Source organism: Capsicum annuum, chromosome 9 (genome assembly GCF_002878395.1).
Source record: "Capsicum annuum cultivar UCD-10X-F1 chromosome 9, UCD10Xv1.1, whole genome shotgun sequence".
NCBI lineage: Eukaryota > Viridiplantae > Streptophyta > Magnoliopsida > Solanales > Solanaceae > Capsicum > Capsicum annuum.
This window is the reverse complement of record NC_061119.1, coordinates 122,806,751-122,829,656: the sequence shown is the minus strand read 5'-3', so window position 1 is coordinate 122,829,656 and position 22,906 is coordinate 122,806,751. Positions and strand designations below refer to the sequence as shown.

The 22,906-nt window shown below is 39.7% G+C and overlaps 2 protein-coding genes across 6 annotated transcripts in view; one reads left to right on the top strand and one right to left on the bottom strand.

Annotated features, from left to right (window-relative positions):
- The window catches only part of LOC107842469 (ras-related protein RABA5b), a gene marked incomplete in the record, with an annotated part of 4,921 nt that extends 4,776 nt beyond the window's left edge, over window positions 1-145 (top strand). Inside the window, 1 exon segment of the mRNA XM_047396964.1 lies at window positions 1-145.
- A 954-nt stretch (window positions 146-1,099) lies between these two features.
- LOC107842470 overlaps window positions 1,100-22,906 on the bottom strand; it is a 41,954-nt gene continuing 20,147 nt past the window's right edge. For 4 of the 5 annotated variants that reach the window (XM_016686328.2, XM_047396962.1, XM_016686330.2 and 1 more), the window contains 4 exons: window positions 12,958-13,291; window positions 12,726-12,878; window positions 1,692-2,228; window positions 1,100-1,607 (listed from right to left, as the gene is read on the bottom strand). In XM_016686328.2, the coding sequence (XP_016541814.2) occupies window positions 1,419-1,607; window positions 1,692-2,228; window positions 12,726-12,878; window positions 12,958-13,291 (1,213 nt within the window). In that variant the 3' untranslated portion in view covers window positions 1,100-1,418. The remainder of the gene's footprint in view (window positions 1,608-1,691; window positions 2,229-12,725; window positions 12,879-12,957; window positions 13,292-22,906) is intronic. The other variant, XM_016686329.2, reaches the window with a different exon arrangement.

Sequence of the window (22,906 nt, the reverse complement as noted above, 5' to 3'; positions counted from 1 at the left end):
ACAACAGCCTCAATAGGGTATAATTTTATCTTTACGAGGCTACGAAATAAATATTTGAGAAAGGATTGGGTTTTACGCAACTTGTGAAGTTCTAATTCTTCATCGTGACAATGACCTTATTGGGAAAGATTTGCACGAATGGGATTTTCAGTGTCATCATTTAAACTTTGATCACGTTATTAAAAGTTTTGCAAGAATAGATTAGTGACCCAGATTACGTGGCAAAATTCTGACCAAGATTTCAAGTTGATGGACATAATCGTCAGAATTTCTAGTCAAATCTCAAGAATTGGCCACAAATCTTGACAAACTTCAAAATTGATGTCAATATCTTGATGGAATGTGACTCAAAAAACAAATCCTAACAAATCGCAAGAATTGTCTACAAAGCTCAGGCGAGTCGTCATAACTTGTGTAAAAGAAAAATCCAATACATTTTTGCTTCAAAATTGATGCAGATCAATTCCAAGTTTGTTGTACAACCTTTTAATATTAATTACAACCACCTTCAATGGCTAATTCAAACGTAAGCATTTAAAATCAGAAGAGCCATTTATTTTCTTCAAGTTTGATCCGGTAGGAGCAGCTAAGTTATAGTCGATCCACCGGAAAAGAGGATATTTTTCTCAAGCTCAAAATTTAACAAAAATGTTATTTAATTTTCTTCAATCCAAATCATGGATAACCAATAAAAGATCAACAGAACATACTCAACTTGATTTCAGCAGAAAATATGTAAGACTTTAATTTTCTACCGCACAAAGAAAAAGGAGAAAGGAGGAGATGATGAATTCCAGCAAATGCCTATATCTGCTAAAGATTTCACTAACAGGGCCAAAATTTAAATGAATGAATATCCTCCAGAAAAACACCCAACGTAACTTCAACTTACAACTATCAAGTTGTGAACCGACCCGGCCCCGATGGCACGGCGGTTACTCCCCGATGGCACGGCAGTAACAGTAACCAGTGAAGATTTTGATATTGAGGCTAGCATAAGCACATTGGAAGAACAATCAAATAAAGTACAGAACCGACTACCGTCACTTCAAGAAAAAAAAAACAAATCCAAATTTGGAGTTTCATTTTCAGCTGGCAGTGAATCACAAAAACAAAGAGGCAGATTCGAGATTTTAATTTAATGGATTCAGGATTCAGATTCTAACCATTGAACCCATCACCTGGTCATAGTTCAACATTTTCAGCAATTCCAGTGTGTTCTACTTGGATAAATCTGTCTAGGCTGATAGTTTTATGAGCACATCTAAACTACTAGATCCGCTCCAACGGAGGCCCAAGAAATATAAACAAAGAATATACTGAAAAGCAGCACATCATTAAATATTTTGTAGTCATAAAAAGAACGGCTACATATACACGACCAATTAAGGCAAATTAACTTTCCTATACAGAAGATTTTATGGCTTCCTCAAAGCAGAAGCTGCACCCATGACAACAGCTAACACAAGGCCCAAACCAGCACCAAGTGAAGCACCAACAGCCGCAGCATTCAGAGAATTGGCCTTTGCCTGAGAATCTTGAATTGCATCTGCAGCAACTGCTCTCTCCCGAGCCAATTCCACAAAAAGCCTATCTCGGGCAAACTCCTAGAGACAACAAAACCACACCTGTGTCATGAACAACTGTAGCGGGTGGGGGGCTGTTTAAGAAGTTCACTTCCAACTCCTTACCAGCAAAGCAGCTTCTTCATGGCTCCTAAGTATACGATGGACAAGCTCACACAGAGCAGATACCCCATCAATGGGGAGAACAGATGCTTTCTTCTGGAAAGGCCTTCGGACTAGTTCAAGTGGAGCAAAAATTAGCTTTTGGACACCAATCAAACCCTCTGGATCTTTCCCTTCTTTATACCAAGATTGAGGAGCACCAGCAGCACTGGGCATAACGTAAGGACACGAGTTGATAACCTCAGTTGTGCTAGGAGATGCTTGATATGCCTTCAGAACAGAATTAATAGCTGCCTTTTGTTGGTGCGCGCTGACAGAAAACTTGTTTGTAATGGCAAGTATCCAAGGTATTCCAAGAGATTTTGCCTCATTTAGGAGAAGGCACATGGCAGGTTGCGGTTGCAAGGCATTTGACTCTTTGTAGTGAGGAATTCTATGAGATAGGTTATGCACGAGTATAATCAAATCGGTTTTCTTACAAAGATCGCGAATTCCTTTCCACAGTTCATCCCTGAAATGTGTTGCCTCCATGTTCAAATTCTACAAAACAAAATATGTGGCCAAGACTTTGAGCACTTACAACTAAAACCAAATAAATCTAAGCAATGACAAAAAAAAGCCACCAAATGAACACATGATCATCCATGGAGATACACAAAAATAAGTGAGAATTTTTTGTATTTTTAAAGACTTTCCATTCCAAGGAAGCTTGGCCAAAATATCTAAGAAAGATCGCCGGCCAAAACTCTTCCCTCTTTCATAATTCCTCTTCATGATTACCCACTCTCTCCAAACCCTTGCTGCAATAAGATGCTTGCTTCAGGATACTGGAAGATGTATGATGTGTTTTGTTTCACTGGGTATGTTTTCCCACTCAAATGGGACCCAAGATATAACTTGCAAAATCAGAACTCATATGACGGAATACCGAGCATAAATAAATAGTGAGGAAGGAAATGCAAAATCAAAGCTCATATTACAGGAGTGGCGAGCATACAAAAATAGATTACCAGAGATGTGTTTCTGCCAACACTTTCAAAGGTTGACCTTTTTTTCTGGAAAAGGTGCATGATATTACAATTTCTCGCCCTTAATTATGCGAAATGGTAGAACATTATCCTCCATTAATAGTTGGAGTAAAATGTACCTGCTACCTACCCTGCAGTTACCAAATGAGCTCAAACATGCCCTTATTCACAGATTGAGTGTTAGTTGATCCTAATAATATTTTGAATGAAGTGATTAGCACCTGAGGCTGCCATGTGTCACCCACATGATAAAATTGCTGTAAATTAAAAGAGAAATAGAGAAACTCAGCTTGATTATTCCCTCAAGCCATTGGGATGTAAATAGCGTTTACATGTCCTAAAAGGAAAGGAAATAAATACCTAATCAATACAAATCAATACCTCGTAAATATATAATTAATACATAATTATAATAGAAGTAAATGAAGCTACCTACCATAGTTACATATGCTATAGGATATTCAAAAGATTCTAACACTCCACCTCAAACTGGTGCATATAAATTATATGAACCAAGCTTGTTACATAAGTAACTCGTTTTAGGACTGGGTAGGGACTTGGTGAATGTATCTACAAGCTGATCACTTGACCGCACGAACCTTGTGACGATGTCTCCTGAGAGTAACTTTTCTCTCACAAAATGACAATCATTCTCTATGTGTTTGGTCCTCTCATTAAACACCATATTCGATGCAATGTGAAGTGAAGCTTCATTAGCGCACACGAGTTCCATTTCTTTAGTATCTCCATTTGCTTAATCTATATGAGTTTGCATGTTGCCACTGCCATAGCCCGATATTCTGCTTTTGCACTAGATCTAACAACCACATTTTGTTTCTTTTCCAAGACACCAAATTTCCCCCAACTAGAACATAGTATCCGGAAGTGGATCGTCTATCAAAGAGTGACACTGCCCAATCTGCATCTGTATATCCAATAATTTTCTCATGTCCTCGGTCTTCTTAAAATAGTCTTTTCCTCGGAGCACATTTTATGTATCAAAGAATGCGAGTAACTGCATTTCAATGACTATCAAAAGGAGAATTCAAGAACAGACTTACAACACTAATTAGGAAGGTAATATTAGGTCGAGTCACTGTCAGATAATTCAACTTTCCTACTAGCCTTCTACATCTTCTAGGATTAGCTCCCTTTCCTCCCCCTGACCTGGTAGGAGATTAACATTTGAATATATTGGAGAATCAATAGGCCTATAACCAGTCATCCCTATCTCTTCAAGAAGACTATCTCCTCAAGAATATCAAATGCATACTTTCTCTGTGAAATGGCAACTCCTGATTTGGATTGAGCAACCTCAATGCCAAGAAGTACTTTAATTGCCCAAGATCCTTAGTTTGAAAGTGCTGAAAAAAGTAATGTTTCAATTTGGCAATTCCCTTATCATCATTACCTGTGATAACGATGTCATCAACATACACCACCAAATACAAGCATAAACCTGGACCAGAGTGATGACAAAACACAGAATGGTTAGCTTCACTTCGCACCATGCCAAACTCTTGAATAACCATACTGAACTTCCAAACCATGCCCGAGGAGATTGTTTCAGTCCATAAAGTGCTCGTCGTAGTTTGCACACCATGTTACTAGACTCTTCCTAAGCAACATAACCAGGTGGTTGCTTTATAAATACCTCATCTTCAAGGTCTCCATAAAAAAAGGCAGTTTTAATATCCAACTGGTAGAGAAGCCAATGACAAACAACAACCATGGATAAAAAGAGACAAACTAAATCAATCTTAAACACAGGAGAGAATGTATCACCCAGTGTTCAAGGAAGCATGATGCGGAAAAAAGCGACAAGGCTCCGCATCACGCATTACACGAAGTGTGAAGCGATACGCGCACATAATTAAAGTGAAGCATTGAAGAAGAAGTCGCAGTAGTGGTAGTCGCACAGTGAAGAAGAAGAAGTCGCAACAGTGGACTTTATTGAATTAACTTTAGAAAATTGCAGCGGTGGCAGTCACCGCAACTCTTTTTTTTTTTAATTTAAACTTGACCCTAAATATAAAATCAACATGAAGTGACTCTTTTTTTAATTTAATATTGACTCTAAAAATAAAATCAACATGATGCGATCGCATAAGCTACATGCAGCGAGGGGGCTCGCATCGCTTCGCATCATCGCATTATGCGAAGATAGAGCACATTCCTGAACAATGGTATCACTATAGTCAAGACCAAAAATATTTGTATAACCCTTGGTCACTACTCAAGCCTTTAGGCGATTAATCTGTCCATCGAGGCCAACCTTCACTGTATATACCCAATGACAACCAACTGTAGACTTACCTGGAGGTAGAGGAACAAGACTCCAAGTACCACTAGAGTGCAAGGCAGACATCTCCTCAATCATGGCTTGTTAGCTTCTCATGTAGTCTTAGGAATAGACACAGATGATAGAGATGATACAGGGGCAGAATGGGTCGGTGAACAAATGATGACAACTCAAACAAGTATAGATAGAATAAGGCTTACGAGAAGAGCAATTGCCTTTTCGAGTGGCGATGGAAGGACTCTGTGTAGACAAGTCCTCAGCAGGTAAGTAGGTAAGGACTCTGGTGGCGAGCGTGAATCATCTGGATGTGGACGACAATGATAAGCCAATAGCGGTAGAGTTGCAGCAGTGGAAGATGGAGTTTTAGAAGGTGATGTGGAAGGATAGACTATGGTAGGATCCCAAAAGATGAAACTGGTAGAACCTTAAAAATGCCCAACTATTTAGCAGGAGAAATGTAAAGTAGGGCTAACCTTAAAAAAAAGTAACATCAGTAGACATAAGGTATCGCTCGAGGTAAGGTGAGAAGCATCGATATCCCTTATGTACCCTTGAGTAATCGAGAAAGCATATTTAAAATAATGAGGAGCCAATTTGTCGTATCTTGTAAGGATATGGACAAAGCATGTGCTTCCAAAGACACGTGGTGGACGAGAAAACAGGGTTAAGTTGGAAACAAAACAGAGTATGACCTGATCTTGAATAGCGGAGTAAGGCAATCAGATAACTGCATCTCCCCAAAAATGCAATAGAATATTTTCTTGTATTAGAAGGGTGCATGCAGTCTCAACAATATGCCTATTTTTTCTCTTCGCTACCCTATTTTGTCAGTATAAGGACAAGAAGGCTGATGAAGAATGCCATGGAAAGACATAAATTGTTGAAATTGAGATTATAAATATCCACGTGCATTAACACCAAACTTATTTTATATTTCAACAAAAAATGTTTGAAATATGGAGAATAATTAAAAATGATCTTTCATTAAGAAAATCCAAGTACAGCTTGAGTAATCATCAATGAAAGTAACAAAATACTTAAAACCCAATGTAGAACTAACTCTACTAGGACCCCAAATATCATAATGAACTAAATGAGAAAAAAACTCTGCACAATTATTACGACTGCATAGAAAAGTAGCTCAGGTATGATTCCCTAATTGACACGACTCACAATCTTATACAGGTTAGACAAGCTAGGTACCTTCAAATAAAGTTTAGATAAAGTAGGTTGTCCCTGTGGACTAAATCCAGTGAGTCGAAGGCCGAACAAAATGTAGTAGACTTGTGGCAATTAAGCTAATAAAGTCCATCAAACTCACGCCCTTCGCCAATCATCCTTCTCATACTGAGGTCCTGTATAACAAAAAAGTCACTAAAGAACAAGACAACAATTTAAAGACTTGGCCAAATGACCGACTGACCGAAGGCTAAAAGGACAACTAGGGACAGAAAGAAGATTATTCAGAGTCAATGGAAGTAAAGGATTGGCTTGACCAACTCCGATTGCCCTAGTCTGAGAACCATTAGCTAACATAATAGTGGGAAAGGATCGGAAGTAAATGATATTAGTCAATAAGGATTTGTTACCAGAAATGTTGTCAAAAGCGCCTAAGTCCATGACCCAAGGGCCAAGTGTGGTGCACCGTGAGATACAAGAAACAAGCAACAGGATTACCGGTCTGAGCAACGGAAGTTATTAATGGACATGTATGCTTACTCGCTTGATACCGAAGAAAGTCATTGTATTCTACTTTAGATAAAGAGAAAAGTTGATTGGTTAGATTACCGGTGGGTTCAATCTAAGCAACATGGGCATTCTTTGGTCTACCATGAAGAGTAGCAGACATCATGAGTATGACCCAATTTGTTACAATAGCTACACCTTGGCCAAGGTTTCCTAGAGCGGCTTCTATGTTGATTTCCAATTTGAGATGCCAGAACAAAAAACTCTGCGAGTGTCACAAGGTGACAAGATGACATAGGTGGTGCAGCCAATCGCAACATTCGAGCAAATCTGGCACAAAGTGAAGATCAAATGAAGTCCAGCAAGTTCTGCAACAATCGAGCAAATCTCGCACAGAGTCAAGATAAGATAGAAGTCCAGCAAGTGTAACAACTAAAAACATCTTCACGCGTTGCTCCAATTATTTTTCAACACTTGAAGTAGTTGGCATCAACTCAATGAACTCTTTCATAACCGCCTGAACCTATCCAAGATACTTGGGCACACCTAAATCCTGTTTTTTGAAGAATAGTCAACTAAGAAATAAAATTATAAAAACGAGAGATGTCATTTGTGTATAGACCATGAGCCTTTTCCCAAACCAAGAAGCAAGTTTGGAATGGTCGAAACAACGGCATCAACATCGAATCAACAATTTTCTATAATAGACTACACAATTGAGCATCAATCCGGCAAAGCACCGAGGTGACTGGTGGTGGAACAAAGAAGTTAGAATGAAGGTGGAGACTAAGAAGGTGGCTTATGCAAAGTTGGTTGAGAGTAAAAATGACGAGGAGAAGCAGACTAATAGGGAGGAGTATAAGTTAGCTCGGAGAAAAGCTAAGTTAGTGGTTATGACGGCTAAAACAGCGGCTTTCGAGAGCTTATATGCAGCTTTAGAGGAGAAAAGCGGAGATAAGAAGTTATATAGGCTTGCCAAGGCTAGGAAGCGGCTAGCCCGTGACCTTGACCAAGTGAAGTGCATCAGGAGGGGGATGGAAAAGTGTTGTAGGATGCCCACGTTAGGAGGCTTAGGTCCAATTCCATAAACTTTTGAATGATGAAGGGGACAAAGATTGTGTTAGGGACTTGGAGCACCCAAAGAGGTGTCGCGATAACAGTTATTGTAGGCATATCAAGGTTGAGGAGGTCAAGGGTCCTATTCGTAGGATGCAGAGGGGTTGGGTGACTGGTCCAAATGAGATTCCGGTATTTTTGGAAGAGCCCTAGTAGGGCAGGTATGAAGTGGCTAACAAGGTTGTTTAACATCAATTTTAGGGCAGCAAAGATGCTCAAAGCTTGGAGATGGAGTACGATGATTGCATTATATAAGAACAAGTGAGATATTCAGAGTTGCAACAACTATAAGAGTACCAAATTGTTGAGTCATACTACAAAGGATTGAAAAAGGGTGGTAGAGTTGAGGCTGAAGCGGATCGTGACTATTAGGGTGGCAGAGTTGAGGTTGAGGAGGATCGTGAATATTACCGAGGATTAGTTAGGCTTTATGCTAGGCCGCTCGACTGCTTAGGCCATTCACCTCGTGAGGAGGTTAGTAGAGCAGTTTAGGGAGAGGAGAAAGGACTTGCAAATGGTGTTCATCGATCTCGAGAAGGTGTAGATAAAGTCCTCGGGAGATTTTGTGGAGGTGCTTGAAGGCTAGAGGTGTGCCTGTGGCATACATTAGGTCGATTTAGGACATGTATGACGGACAAAGACTTCTGTGAAGACGGTAGGAAAAGATTCAGAGCACTTTTCTGTTGACAGGATTGCATCAGGGATCATCTCTTAACCTATTTTTATTTGCCTGGGTGATGAATGTCTTGACGTGGCGTATTCAAGGGGAGGTGCCTTGGTGTACGTTATTTGTTGACGATGTTGTATTAATTGACGAGACTCGAGGAGGAGTTAATGATAAGTTGGAGGTTTGGCGACAGACCCTAGAGTCTATAGGGTTTAGGTTGAGTAGGACTAAGACAGAGTACTTGGAATGTAAGTACAGTGATTCGACGCATGAGGTTAACGTGGTAGTGGAGCTAGGTTCTCAGGCTATTCGAAAGAGAAATAGTTTCAAGTATCTTCGATCTATGATTCAGAGGAATGAAGAGATTAAAGACAATGTCACCACTGTATTGGTGCAGGGTGATTGAAGTGGAGGTTCGCTTCAGAAATCTTGTATGATAAAAAAGTCTCCTAAGCTTAAAGGTAAGTTCTACAGAGTGGCAGTCTAACCGACTATGTTGTATGGAGCGGAGTGTTGGCCAATTAAGAACTCCCACATCCAAAAGTTCAAGGTGGAGGAGATGAAGATGTCGAGATGGATGTGTGAACTTACGAGGAGAGATAACTTTAGAAATGAGGCTATTCGATAGAAGGTGGGAGTGGCTTTAGTAGAAGACAAGATACGGGAAGTGAGGTTGTGATGGTTCAGGCATATGATGATGAGGTTCACGGATGCTCCAGTATGGATGTGTGAGAGGGTAGCTATGGATGATTTTAGGCGGGGTAGAAGGAGAAAGAATAAATATTAGAGGGAGGTGATTAGGCATGACATGGACTGGTTACAGCTTACAGAGGACATGACCCTTGATAGGAAGGTGTGAAGACTGTGAACTAGGGTAGAGGGTTAGTGGGTCGGAGTGCGTCTGTAATAATAGAGAGGAGTGATTTGTTTGCATCTATGCCTATAGTTTCTTGTAGTTTCTTGGTCGTAGTATTCTGATGATGTTTGTGATCTCGAATAGATAATTTATAGTATTATTTTGTCGGTATCTTGTTTCTTTTATTATCTAACAGTGTTATCCCATTTTGTTGTTTATTTTTATGTTTTTTGTTTTTATATTGTTATCTGTCCTAAGTCGGGGGTATACTGGAAACAGCCTCTCTACTTCATCTGAGGTAGTGGTACGAACAGCGTACACCTTATCCTCCCAGACCCCACTTTGTGGGAATAAACTAGGTATGTTGTTGTTTGTAATTGAGCATCAATCTTCTCCCATTCGTCCTTATCTTTTTCATCAACATCCATAGCCTCTTTAACCAAGTAGTCTTGAACCCCTTGTCTCTTGCATCATAGCTGAATCGAGGAAGACCAAGATAAGTAGTTCACACTACCTATCAAGGGTTAGTGGTGATGGAGTGGTTGGGATTGCTTCAAACCACAGGTTTAGAACTAAAAATAGATGAAGTGAGGGACATTATGTAGATGTTACCAAATCTGGAAATTCTGCAATTTGCAGGAAGCTGGAAGCAAACAGTTACCGAGATCTGGAAAACAGAAATGGTCACCGGAAAAATCAGATCTGGCCGGCATCTGGAAAACAGAAACAGTCGCCGGAATCTGGAAATGCTGCTTGTTGGGGTTTAAATAGCTACGTTTACATGTCCTAAAAGGAAAGGAAATAAAGACAAATAAATACCTAATCAATATATAATTAATACCTAATTATAGGAGTAAATCAAGCTACCTACTATATTTACATATTCTATAGAATATTCATAGGATTTTAACAATTCCAACCCACCCCTTTTCTTATTCATCAACCCCTTTGTTGCATTCTGTTCCGTGTTGAAATTTTACCTTAATCGCAGCTTCCCTGCCGGTCCAACACCTTCATAAAAATAACTGTTGCTTCACCGTTGGTCCAACACCTTCTTCCATGAATGACCAAAAAATAACCTCCACCTTCACAAATTTTTAAAAATAACAAATCAAGAACCCCAAATTCCTTCCTCTGCAAGAATCAGCAGAATTAATCTATTTCCCAGATTCTGACCTGTGACGAAAAAGAAAAAAGAATACTCTTTTCTTTTGGATTTCAATTTCAATGTTCATTAAAAATTTAACCTTTGTTTAGGAGATGACTGAAAACTGAAGAGAGAGTGTGCCGATGTGGGAATACAATACATTATTGTAAACCCCATTGGTATGATTGTTTAGTGGAAGAACAAAGTCGAAAAAGTGGGTTTCTTCTGAATTTAATACTGAAGTTTATATTTGATCTAATTTTTTGCTTCAAGTGGGCCTATATACGAGTGGCTAAATCAAACCCAACTAGCTCATGTTTAGGTTGGTTATTGACCCACCTATTTATTAGCTCAAGCCATTCCAACCCATTAAAAATTGGGCTGATATCTTTTATTTAATATGTTATATATAGCCATAATAAAGAAAAAAATAATTTTATTCCTTACTAAAAATTTAAAAAAACAAAAACAAATAAAGCAATTAAAACTTTCTTTTGGATCTTGAGGCGTTTGTTATCTTGACCCGGTCAAATTTGACCCAACCCGCTCAATTTCCACCCCTAGCCACCTATACATGTCTACATCTGGGTTTTAAGTCAACGGTTCAAACTTTACACATGAGTTTTTGATGTTCTTGAATCCCGAGAAACTGGGATTTTCTTTGGATAGAATCAAGTATAATCGAATCTTGATCTGTAGTTAATGGTTTCCAATATCTGAGTTCTTCATTGTTGGAATTTCTTTTAGTTGAAAACGGGATTCTTTCACCCTTTATTGGAATAAGCTGATTATAGGCAACTGAGTAGTTCTCCATTTTCTGGAAATCCAATTGACGATGGGGAACAGAGGTGCCTACCGGTGGTTGAGGTGCCAGAGGGAGCATTGGAGGAGATAAAAAATGAAGAGGTGGTGGCTATGAAGGTAGTCACGGTGGTCAAAAGGGAATATGTTTAAAGGAAACTGATAGTGGTGTTGATGAAGGGGGAAGGCCCGCTGATAGGGGTTCTAAGAGGGTTTGAGTTGGAGTGCCGGAGGCGGATTTCGGAGATCTGTGGGCTTATGGTGAAAGTGGTAGAAAGGTGGAGGAGATCTTGGTTGGTAGTGGCTGGTCTAGTGGAGAAGGTGGTGGCAGTGGGGCAAAATTGATGTTTTTGGTCAAGGGGTGGTCAGTTTGTTTAAGGTGGATTAGAGGAGATGAGGATAGAAGAAATATAAAAAGAAATAGGTTAAAATTTTACCACATGGGAGACACGTGGCAGGCTCAGGTGCTAATCACTATATTTAAAATCTGATTAGAATCAAATAACATCCTGTTTGTGAGGGGGCAAAAGGACATATTTGAGATCATTTGGTAAGGACGGGTGAGCATTTGACCCCAACTATTAATAGGGGCTTAGTTGGACCACTTCACATGATTTATGGCAAAATTAGGACCTTTGCACTTTTTTCTTTATATAACCGAGATATCCCCAAAGGTTGGCTTGTGAATGGTTCGAAACTTGGTGGATAATAGGTCTGCCCTTTATTCTACTACTCCACTTAAAATACAAGACTTTTGTCTGAGGCAGAGAGCCTGAATCCATGGTGTGAGCCTAAGACATACATCGACCATTTGTCTCTGACCACTAGACTAAAGCCATGGAGGCCAAAGGTGTAACCATGGTGTGAGCCTAAGACATACATCGACCATTTGTCTCTGACCACTAGACTAAAGCCATGGAGGCCAAAGGTGTACTATATTTTTTCTAACAGTTTCTCCAGATATTTCCTAGTCATGATGGTGCAAAATCTGTTCCCCTAGACAGAGTTCGACATTCGAAGAATTGATAACAAAATCACTTCCTTCATCCCCACATATGTAACCTACTTTAGCATGCACACTGCTCAAGAACAAAATGGTTGGATAAATTTATTCAAAAAGTTTGGTAGAGAAATGTGAAAAATACACTTTTGAAATGTAAAAAGGAGAAAAGTTAAATTGAAAGATGTCCCATCAAATTCAAATAACATACATAGTTGTACTTGCTTTTGGATTTTTGGCGAGAGAAAAAACTGCCACTAAAGAAAATGGGCCACCATTTTGGGAGGGAGGAAGTGACTCAAATCCCAACAGCCGGCAAAGCTAATGATAGGATCTTTAAAAAAATTAGCAATGCATTATTACGAAGGCATTTAAGTCTTCCATATTCAAAGCAACACCCAAAGAAGAGAGCTGGAGCAAACAAGCTAAGGAACCTGCAGATTAATTCCAGCTGAATCAGAATAGCACAAGCCACCAGCAATTCCCTCTTGAACATCATCATCTGCATTTAGATTTTCAATACTCTCAGTGAGGGCACTTCGGCCTCGATCCAGAATTGCTTTTAAAAGAGAGGTTTTACCAGAGCCCTACATAATTCACAAGTATTAATTACAAAGATATCTAAAACTTCATCAAGTCCGGAGTCTAGTTAAAAACTAATCATACCTCGAGGCCAATTAACCTAACCCTACGGGTTCTCATATTAACCTCTTTCCAGACAGTAGAAAAATCAGTTGTACAGTATATGACAAAATCATCTAAACCATCTGGGAGTACGACATTCCTTCCTTCTACCTTGAACACATTTTGCTTCCATTTCGTATCAACATAGGATGAATCAATTGACGAGAACATAGGTATATCCTCCACCATATGGTGCTTAGGGGGTCGTCTCAGTGGACCTCCAACTAGTACTTGCATACTTTGAACTTCTGGTAGTTCCCCATGATCTGATGAGTGAGCCGGGGGTGATGGAAAAGACTCCACGGAGGTTGAACACCTAAATTTCATGTTTTGACAATAAATACAATCTAATCAGAACAGACATATAATGTATCTCCTCGGTGTTTTAAGCCATTCATCAGGTAAGCAATTCTCAGTATTACAATAATCTATTATACTTCTCTGGTAACTATGACCTATATTATCCATTAAACATGTCGTCGGGGAGAGGCCAGAAGGAACTGATTCACGAGCATGATCAAACAGAGCTCAAAAAGAACATATTTAACTACTTTTTGGAACCCCCACAAATCTATCCTTTCCTTGCTTCAGATCCTTTTGGCCTAGTCCTGACTGACCAGGTAGGAGCCAATTATCTACCAAGCTGAAGAAGCAGAAACATGATAAAAACTCCAGCATAAAGTCCAACCGCAAAGAACAAAATTTAATGACAATATCAGGACAGGAACGACAAAGAACAAACACACTAGGTGCAGCATTACATTTCATATTCTAGAAGTAAAGAAGGACATGTTTCGGGTTGTCCCAACTTTTGGTACAAGCCATCATCTCCCCAGGCCTTCCTAATAATCTGCATAGCTTCCTTCTTAGCTCTCTTATATTTGAAGGCTTCTTTGTCTTCTACTTTTGGCAACTTCCTAAAACACTCTCTTCATAGCTTCCCTCTTAGCTCTCTTATATTTGAAGGCATCTTTTCTTGCATTGTTCAATTACGACGACTTTTTGCAGCTATAGCTCAAATTGTTTGGGTGATGCCCCCGAGAATTCGTGACCTAATATGTAGTTGGAAGAATATACAAGGAGAAACTTATCAAAAAGAGTGGTGAAAGATTGTTCCAGCTCTCATATGGTGGACAATTTGGAAAGAGAGGAATGCAAGATGCTTTGCAGGCAGGTGCAGTTCAATCCAGAAGATCAAGAGCTCCTGCATTTCTCTTCTTTATGTTTGGTGTAAAGAACAGTTAGTAGATGATATTGAATCATTAGTATTAGACTTTTTAGCCTCTTTGTAAGTTCTGTTCGGGGCAGTATTGGTAGATATGATATACCAGGCCTTTTCTAGGGTGCTGACGAATATAACATGTTATCGATTTCAAAGTAAAGAACTCTTTGCACCTCCTCATTCCACCACCAGGATTCCTGTGGTAAAGGTCTTAGACCTTTACACTTAATGGAGGTGCGGATGTAAATGATTTATACCTTTGTAATGACCCTTCATGTCATTTATCATATTTCCGCCGGTTAGAGCTTCTCCATAGCTGCCCCAAGTCATTTATGACTTGCTGGGGCTAACAGTTCGGTTACCGGACAGTTCGTTTGGTTTTTAGAGCCAATTCCCAGTTTAGAAGTCTTCGCTTGTTCCAAATAGCCACCGGACAAAAACTTTAGTAAAACGATCTTGGATGCAAATTCGAAGTGCGCCAGCAGCTCCAGAATATCGATTTTAGGCAAGGTAGACCTTTGGCTCAGGTCCCGATGCACTCGAGCTCATTTCAACCTATTGGTCGGAAAGTTGAAAAATCAGAAAATATGGGTGCGAGACACACATTTGGTCTAAACGACCTTGGATGAAAAATCCAACTTCGCCAACACGTCCGAAACGTCGAAATGAGTGGGGTTACATAGTTCATTTGCGAAAATCGGATTCCGAATGAATCTCGAGGCCTTAGTGGAAATTTGGAAAATTTTCTAAGTTTGTTGGTGTTGATGCATGTGCGATCACACAAAGCCTATTGTGATCCCACTATTGCGACCGCACAAGGGGTAATACGATCGCAATATCCCTTTTTGAGTCAGGGATCGCAATAGCAACCCCTAGGACTTCGATCGCAACATCTTCATACCTGGTATGGGTATAAAATGACCCATTTTAGCCGCGTTTTGGTCATTTTCTCTTCATCTTTGAGAGCTAAGAACCCTAAAAGGGTGTGATAACTCAAAATTGGGTCTTGTGGATGACTTAGGAGCTTTCTAAACATCTATTATCGTGATTATCATCCGAATTAAGGTAAGATTTCATCAATTCCTTGGTGAATTTTCTTAGTTTTTGACCCAAAGCCCCAAATCATAAGGCTTGATTTTAGCCCAAAGTTTGCTTGGTTTTCACCCATTTTTGAGGGTTTTGACTCCATGAGCTTGATATCATGTTGGGTTGGCCTTGGAAACGTATTTCCTGTAAGTACGACCCACTTGGAATTTTTGGTGTCGTTTTTGGACCCGAAGCACAATGGTACAATATGGGTATCGTTATTCTCGTATTGATGAGTAGATTATGATTTTGATAGTGTGATTGCATTTCGAGATTGTGAAGTAAAGATGGATGTTTGGTGATTGATGTAAGATTTTGCGATTCGGCTTTGAGGTAGGCTTCCATCTACTCTTCTTCGTAAGATGATGTGTATATATATTGAGTGTGAATCTGAATGTTAAGATTGATTATGGATAGAATGACTCAGTCTTGACTATTAAAGTTTGGGGAATAGATAAGGGTTTTAGACCCGTAAGGTGAAATGCTTAGTACCTTTTAGAATCCTATTGGCTTCTCTCTAGATTGAACTAATTCGTAGAATGGATATATCATAATGCTAGTTTAGGGATGTGGTTTAAGTGTTGGAATCATGGTTAGTACGATTAACCTTATTTGGGCTAGTCTAGTGATCTTGAAACCGTAATTGGGATAGAGTTGACGTAAATGCCTTTGTTTCTAGACGAAATTCCTATCTTAGGATTGGTTATGGATTACTTGTCATCTAGAAGTTGAACGAGATACCTTAGCCTAGTTTGGGGTGTAAATTGCCTAAATAAGAAAATTGAGGATTAGAAGTGGATTCGTCCGACCCACTTAGGCTAAGACTTGTGTTAGCCCTTATGGACTTAGTTGTGGATGCTAGGCATAGTTGAGACTATTGAGCCTTTAGAATAAGCTTACTTCGTGGCTTGATAAATTGTGATGACTTATCCCGGATTATGACTAATGGCTTGTGGCCATGATATTCCTTACAGAAGAGATAATGGGCCTTTAGATATGTTATTTCCTCTTAAATGTGATATTGGGCCTTTAGAGATGTTATTCCTCTTAGATATGATAATTGGTCTATAGAGATGACATTTCTCATAGTCATGACACATGACCTATAGATATGAGATGTCTTACAAATGTGACACGCCTCATAGTTATGAGTTATGCATTATTGATGCATTATGCCTCCTATATGACTATGCTTTGTATTGTTGTATGTTGATTGAACCTTCTGAGCTTGGGGCGGTGGGGGTACGCATTCATTTTTATGCATGATTAACTCATGACGAGACACGTGGATTAGAAACCCTGAGCATGCTAGTACTAAATCCTGCTAGGATTATGCGACCTTAAATTAAAGATATAATGATCTAGGTTCTGCATCAAGATGACCGTACATCTATATATATATATATATAGATGTAGTTATGGTATTACCGTATATCCCTTCCTTCACTTGTTCAGATTGTATATTCATTTCTTGGCCTTGCATATAGATATATATTCTTCTTTCGCCCTTTATTCGTATATTGGCCAGGGATATACGGTATAGTGTTGAGATTTCTGAGTATGGCTGGAATGGGATAGTTCATCCGTGGTACTTTCTTAGCCTTATTATATTAGTCTCTTGGACATGAATAAGATAGATTATCCTTATTATCTCGTTGGCTTTGTTATATGATTGACTGGACTCTTGGTGTAGTTTTCTATTTTGTTTATATGTTATGTATATCTGCTTTATCTGGGAGCTGAGTCAGCAGTTACCTACTGAGTGCCATTCGTTTGATACTCATACTATACTTCTGCAACCTGCAAATCATAGTACGGTTTATCGCTGTTGATGTGTGCGTCGTGCGGAGCAACCATGGTTCGGAGACTTTGAGTGAGCTCTTGCCGTTCGAAGTATTGCTTACCTCCCTCTTATGTACTAGACTAGTCTTCATGTTATATTCGAAGATAAGTTGTAACAGTGTAATTCCCTTGGTATTTCATTCTAGTACTCTTGTTTTATTAGAAGCTCTTGTACTGGTACCATCGTGTTTTGGGACTTCATTATTTATTTGATTCTCTTATTTCATCTACTCCGCCATTCTTTTCTATATATAGTTGGGTAGTCCGTTACTAGCCGTTCCGGACTACGGGGTTGGCTTGCCGACTAGTGGGTTGTAGTAGGTGGCATCATGACCTGAGAAATTGGGTCGTGACAACCTTAGGGCATTAAGTGCATTTGTTTACATTAAAATTTAAGAAATTAACTGGTCTGCCTAGGTTTTAATCATTAAGATCTTGACAAAGTCTTAATATCACTAAAAGGTAATTTTTGTGTGAATAATTTTTACCACCAGCCACCACCACTAACCACCTCTGCCATTACAATTACAACCACTAGTATTGTCAACTATCACCATTGTCGGCAACCACCTCGGCCATCACAACCACCACTGACAACCACCACCACAGCCAATCCCTACTACCAATCACCTCTACCATCACAACTATCACCAACACCATCGTCAACCACCACACATTCTTTAACCACCACCACTACTATCATTATCGCGTTAGTCATTACAACACTGTTCACATCCATCATCACAACTATCACCACCACTACATACCATCTCCACCGAGCGAACATAAATGTTTTTCTTTAATCAAATAATGATTGTATTACATTAAATTTACATTTTTTCTAATATTCAACTACTTTTAATTTGAATTGTATATTTATTAGGTTTAAAAGATAAATCATGCACATTTAAATGTTGAAAAACAAATAGTTCTAATCATTAAGTGTTCGAATCTAGAGACATCTTAATCATTCAGATGTCTTACTCTTAATGCAAGCAAATGGACCTAAGTCTCAAGCTCCCTTAAGAAAAAGTAATTAGTTAACGCTCTTTAATGCCAACCACGTAATTTGCAGTTGTTTGCAAGTCGTCTCTTTTCTCACAGTTTTACATCTAAAGACCACTAACCTACATTAGATGGATATCCTTCTTGTGGAATAACCTTACAATCCTTAAAAGTACTCCCACCAACACTTTTTACTTATCTCTTGTTGACTTGGCACTCCCTTTAGAAAACTACTTATTAAGGGTTTGTTTTATTAAATTATCCTAATTAATTATGCTTCAAAAACCTAAATTTAACTACTAATATTTTATGTAATTACTTAATGATAAAGGTAATATTGGTCGAAAAATATCTCTCTTGATTTGTTGAAATAGACGAGACAAGAGAAAATATATTTTTAGCATAAAGGACAAGTGGAATGGAGTTCGTGGGACTCAGGAAAGGGCAAAGAGTCCTACAAACGTCCCGAACCAATCATAGGGCTAAAATCGCATGCAACTAATGCCTCAATAGGAGCAATATCTGCTAGGGTTGACCACATGTAACCCCCACCCCACCCCCACCAAACCCAAACACTTTACAACATGGGCGGATCTACATGTAATCCAGGGGGTTCATCAAAACCCCCTTCGTCAAAAAATTACACTGTATGTATAAGATCAAAATTTTGATTTACGGTATAATGTTAAGTACTGAACCCCCTTGACACAAGGCTAAAGCTTGGTTCAGCGGTGAAGGGGTGCGAAATTTCTGAATCCGTGAGGGTTCGAGTCTGAACAACATCATTTTTGTCAATCTTTTATATTAGTTTTTGGGTTAAATCCCTAGTTGCTTTCTTGCTCTCTTACGTTGTGTCCGTTTTGTTTTTCCTTCTCTCTCACTTATTCTATCCCCTTTTCTTCTCTCTCACTTATTCTATCCCTTCTTGTTTTCTCTTTTCTCACTTTCATGGTTACTAATTTGATGATTGATTTTTTTCAATCTTTTATATTAGTTTTTGGGTTAAATCCCTAGTTGCTTTCTTGCTCTCTTACGTTGTGTCCGTTTTGTTTTTCCTTCTCTCTCACTTATTCTATCCCCTTTTCTTCTCTCTCACTTATTCTATCCCTTCTTGTTTTCTCTTTTCTCACTTTCATGGTTACTAATTTGATGATTGACTTCTTTTTCTATTTTTTCACAAAATTATACTACATACTTTTGTTTATGGTTTATCTATTTTGACTGATTTAAAATAGTTTACATTTTTTCTCCTTAAAATTAAGAAAAAATTATTATTAGTTTTATCATGTTAATTATAAACAACTTAAACGTAAAGTACAATACTAATAACTTATTTTACTTTTTATGTAGTTTCTAGATATGTAAATTATTTTTAAAAAGTTTAAAGATTGTATGTCTGAACGCACGATCAAAATAAAGAAGTTTAACTTCCCCGTTTTGTTGTTCATGTTGAGGTAGAGTTGAACTTTGTCTAGCTCGCTCAAATCAAATCTGCCCCGCTTATATTTGATCTGACCCATTTATTTTTGAGGTGCTGTTAACATGCTTAGTTATTTTTTTGAGCCCCCTTAATAGAAATCCAAGCTCCGCAACTGCTTTACAATCCTATAAGCCTCAAACCATTTCCTTTTAAATATTCGAGTATAACTATATAATATGGTGTTCTACAATTTAGAATTTGAGAATTAGAATATCATTAAATCTAAGTTGCTCAAACTCTTCAAATATGTTTATGGGTGCGTGTCGGATCCTCCAAAAATAGTGTCTTTTTGAAGGACCCGACACCGGTGCGGCAATATTTTTGGAGAGTCCGACCAACTTAGATGCATATTGCTTAGAGAGTCAAGTCAATTTGCTTTATCAAGTCAATTTGCTTTTAATTTTTACACAATTTAAATGTTTATTTTATAATACATTCTCATTTTATGTCTATTTTAATTCTTAAAAATACAAGAGCCATAGACATCACTCCCATGATAACAACAACAACAAACGTAGTGTATTCCCACAAAGTGGGGTCTGGGGGTAAGATGTACGCAATTCATACTGCTACCTCCGAAGAAGTATAGAGGCTGTTTCCGATAGACCCCCGGCTCAAGATAAAGAATAATACACATGGGGATGGATGACATAACAGAAATAGAAATAACAGACACAGAAATAACAGAGATAAGGCGTAAGGTATAATAAAACATAACTCAGAGAAATACGCACTACGAGATATAAGGCAACACGTAATAAGAAAATAGGAACTGAGAAATTATGAATGGGACAGCTGCGTAGAAGTAACAAACACTCACAAACCATAGGCACATATGCGCACAGTCCTAAAAGTACTAGCCCGCTAGCCCTCTACCTTTATTTGCGACCTCCACACCTTTCAATCTAGGGTCATGTCCTCAGTAAGCTGCAGCTGCTCCATATCATGTCTGATCACCTCCCTCCAGTATTTCTTCGGCCTACTTCTACTCATCCTGAAGCCATCCAACGCTAGCCTCTCACACCTACGAACTGGGGCACCCGCATCCCTCCTCATCACATGCCCAAACCATCTCAGCGTTCTTTCTGCATCTTGTCCTCTACCGAAGCCACTCCCATTTTTTCTCGGATAATCTCATTCTTAACCCTATCCCCTCTAGTAAGCCCACACATTCAACGCAACATCCTCATTTCCGCCACCTCAACTTTTGGATGTGGGAGTGCTTGACTAGCCAACACTCCGCTCCATACAACATGGCCGGACGGACTGCCACTCTATAGAATTTGCCTTTAAGCTTAAGGGGCACCATCTTATCACACAACACTCCTGAGGCGAGCCTCCACTTCATCCAACCTTCTCCAATAAGATTAGTGACATCCTCATCAATCTCACCATTCTCCTCGATCATAGACCCAAGATACTTAAAACTATCCCTCTTACAAACCTCCTAGGAGTCCAACCTCACCACCACATCGTCCTCCTGCCTCGAGTCACTAAACTTGCATTCCAAATACTCCGTTTTAGACCTATTCAACCTGAATCCCTTAAATTCAAGGGTTTGTCTCCAAACCTCCAATTTGTCATTTACGCCCCTCCGCATCTCATCAATCAGTACTACATCATCCGCAAATAGAATACGCCAAGGCACCTCGCCTTGAATACTCCGCGTCAACACATCCATCACCAACGCAAATAGGAACGGACTAAGAGTCAATCCCTGATGCAACCCTGTCTCGATCGGAAAATGCTCTGAGTCTCCCCCGCCGTCCTCACCCTAGTCTTCCCTCCATCATACATATCTTTAATAGCTCTGATGTACGCCACCGGGTCCCCTCTCACCTCCAAGCACCTCCAAAGAACCTTCCTCGGGACTTTATCATATGTTTTTTCCAGATCAATGAACACCAAGTGTAATTCCCTCTTTCTTTCTCTATACTGCTCCACCAATCTCCTCACTAAGTGGATTGCCTCCGTTGTCGAACGACCAGACATAAATCCAAACTGATTCTCCAAAACAGACACTACCCTCCTCAATCTCCGCTCAACCACTCTCTCCCAAATCTTCATAGTGTGACTCAACAGCTTAATACCCCTAAAGTTGTTGCAACTCTGAATGTCAACCTTGTTTTTATATAGCGGAATCAACGTACTCCATCTCCAAGCCTCAGGCATTCTCGCCGTCTTGAAAATGCCGTTAAACAAATCCGTCAGCCACCTTAGACCTGCCCCATCAGTAAACTTCCAAAAATCTACCGGAATCTGGTCCGACCCCGTCGCCCTACCCCTCCGCATCCTATGAATAGCCTTTTTGACCTCTTCAACCTTAAAACACCTACAGTACTGAAATCACGACTCTCCTCCGAATGCTCAATCTCCCCTAACTCAAAGCCTCGTCCCCCTTCTCATTCAAAAGTCTATGAAAGTACTCTTGCCATCTCTTCTTAATGTGAACACTCTCCACCAGAACACTACCCTCCTCCCCCTAAATGCACTTCACTTAATCAAGGTCACGCCCCTTCTGCTCCTAGCCTTTGCAAGCCTAAACAACCTCTTTTCTACTCCTTTCTCCTTTAACCCCGCATACAAACTCTCGAATGCTGCTGACTTAGCAGCCGTAACTGCTAACTTAGCCTCCCTCTTAGCTACCTAGTAAGCATCCCTATTCACCCGCTTCTCTTCTTCATCTTTACTCTCATTCAACTTAACGTACGTCCCCTTCTTAATCTCCACTTTCTTCTTCACTTCTTCATTCCACCACCAGCCCCCCTTATGCTGACCTGCCCGAGCCCTCGAAACTCCCAACACTTCTCCAGCCGTCTCCGAGATGCAGCTGGCAGCCCTATCCCACTGCACTTCCACGCCCCCATACCTGCCACCTTTTTCCCTATCTCTAGAGCACTTTCTGGCGTCAAATTACCCCACTTAATTCTAGGTCGACCCTCCCCGACCCTTCTCTTCTTGATAGACAAGTCCATCACTAGAAGCCTGTGCTGGGTCGAGAGGTGCTCACGAAAGAATGACCTTATAGTCCTTACATAACACCCTATCCCCCTTTCTAAGCAGCAAAAAGTCAATCTGAGTCTTGGCTATCGCGTTTCGAAAGGTAATCAGGTAGTCCTCCTTCTTCGGGAAGCTCGAGTTCACTACCACCAGCCCAAAGGCCCTCGCAAAATCTAACAGGGCAGCTCCCTCACCATTCCTATCACCGAAACCAAAACCACCCTGCACATCGTCATAGCCTCCCAGTAAGACCCCAATGTGCCCATTGAAGTCATCTGCTATGACGATCTTCTCCG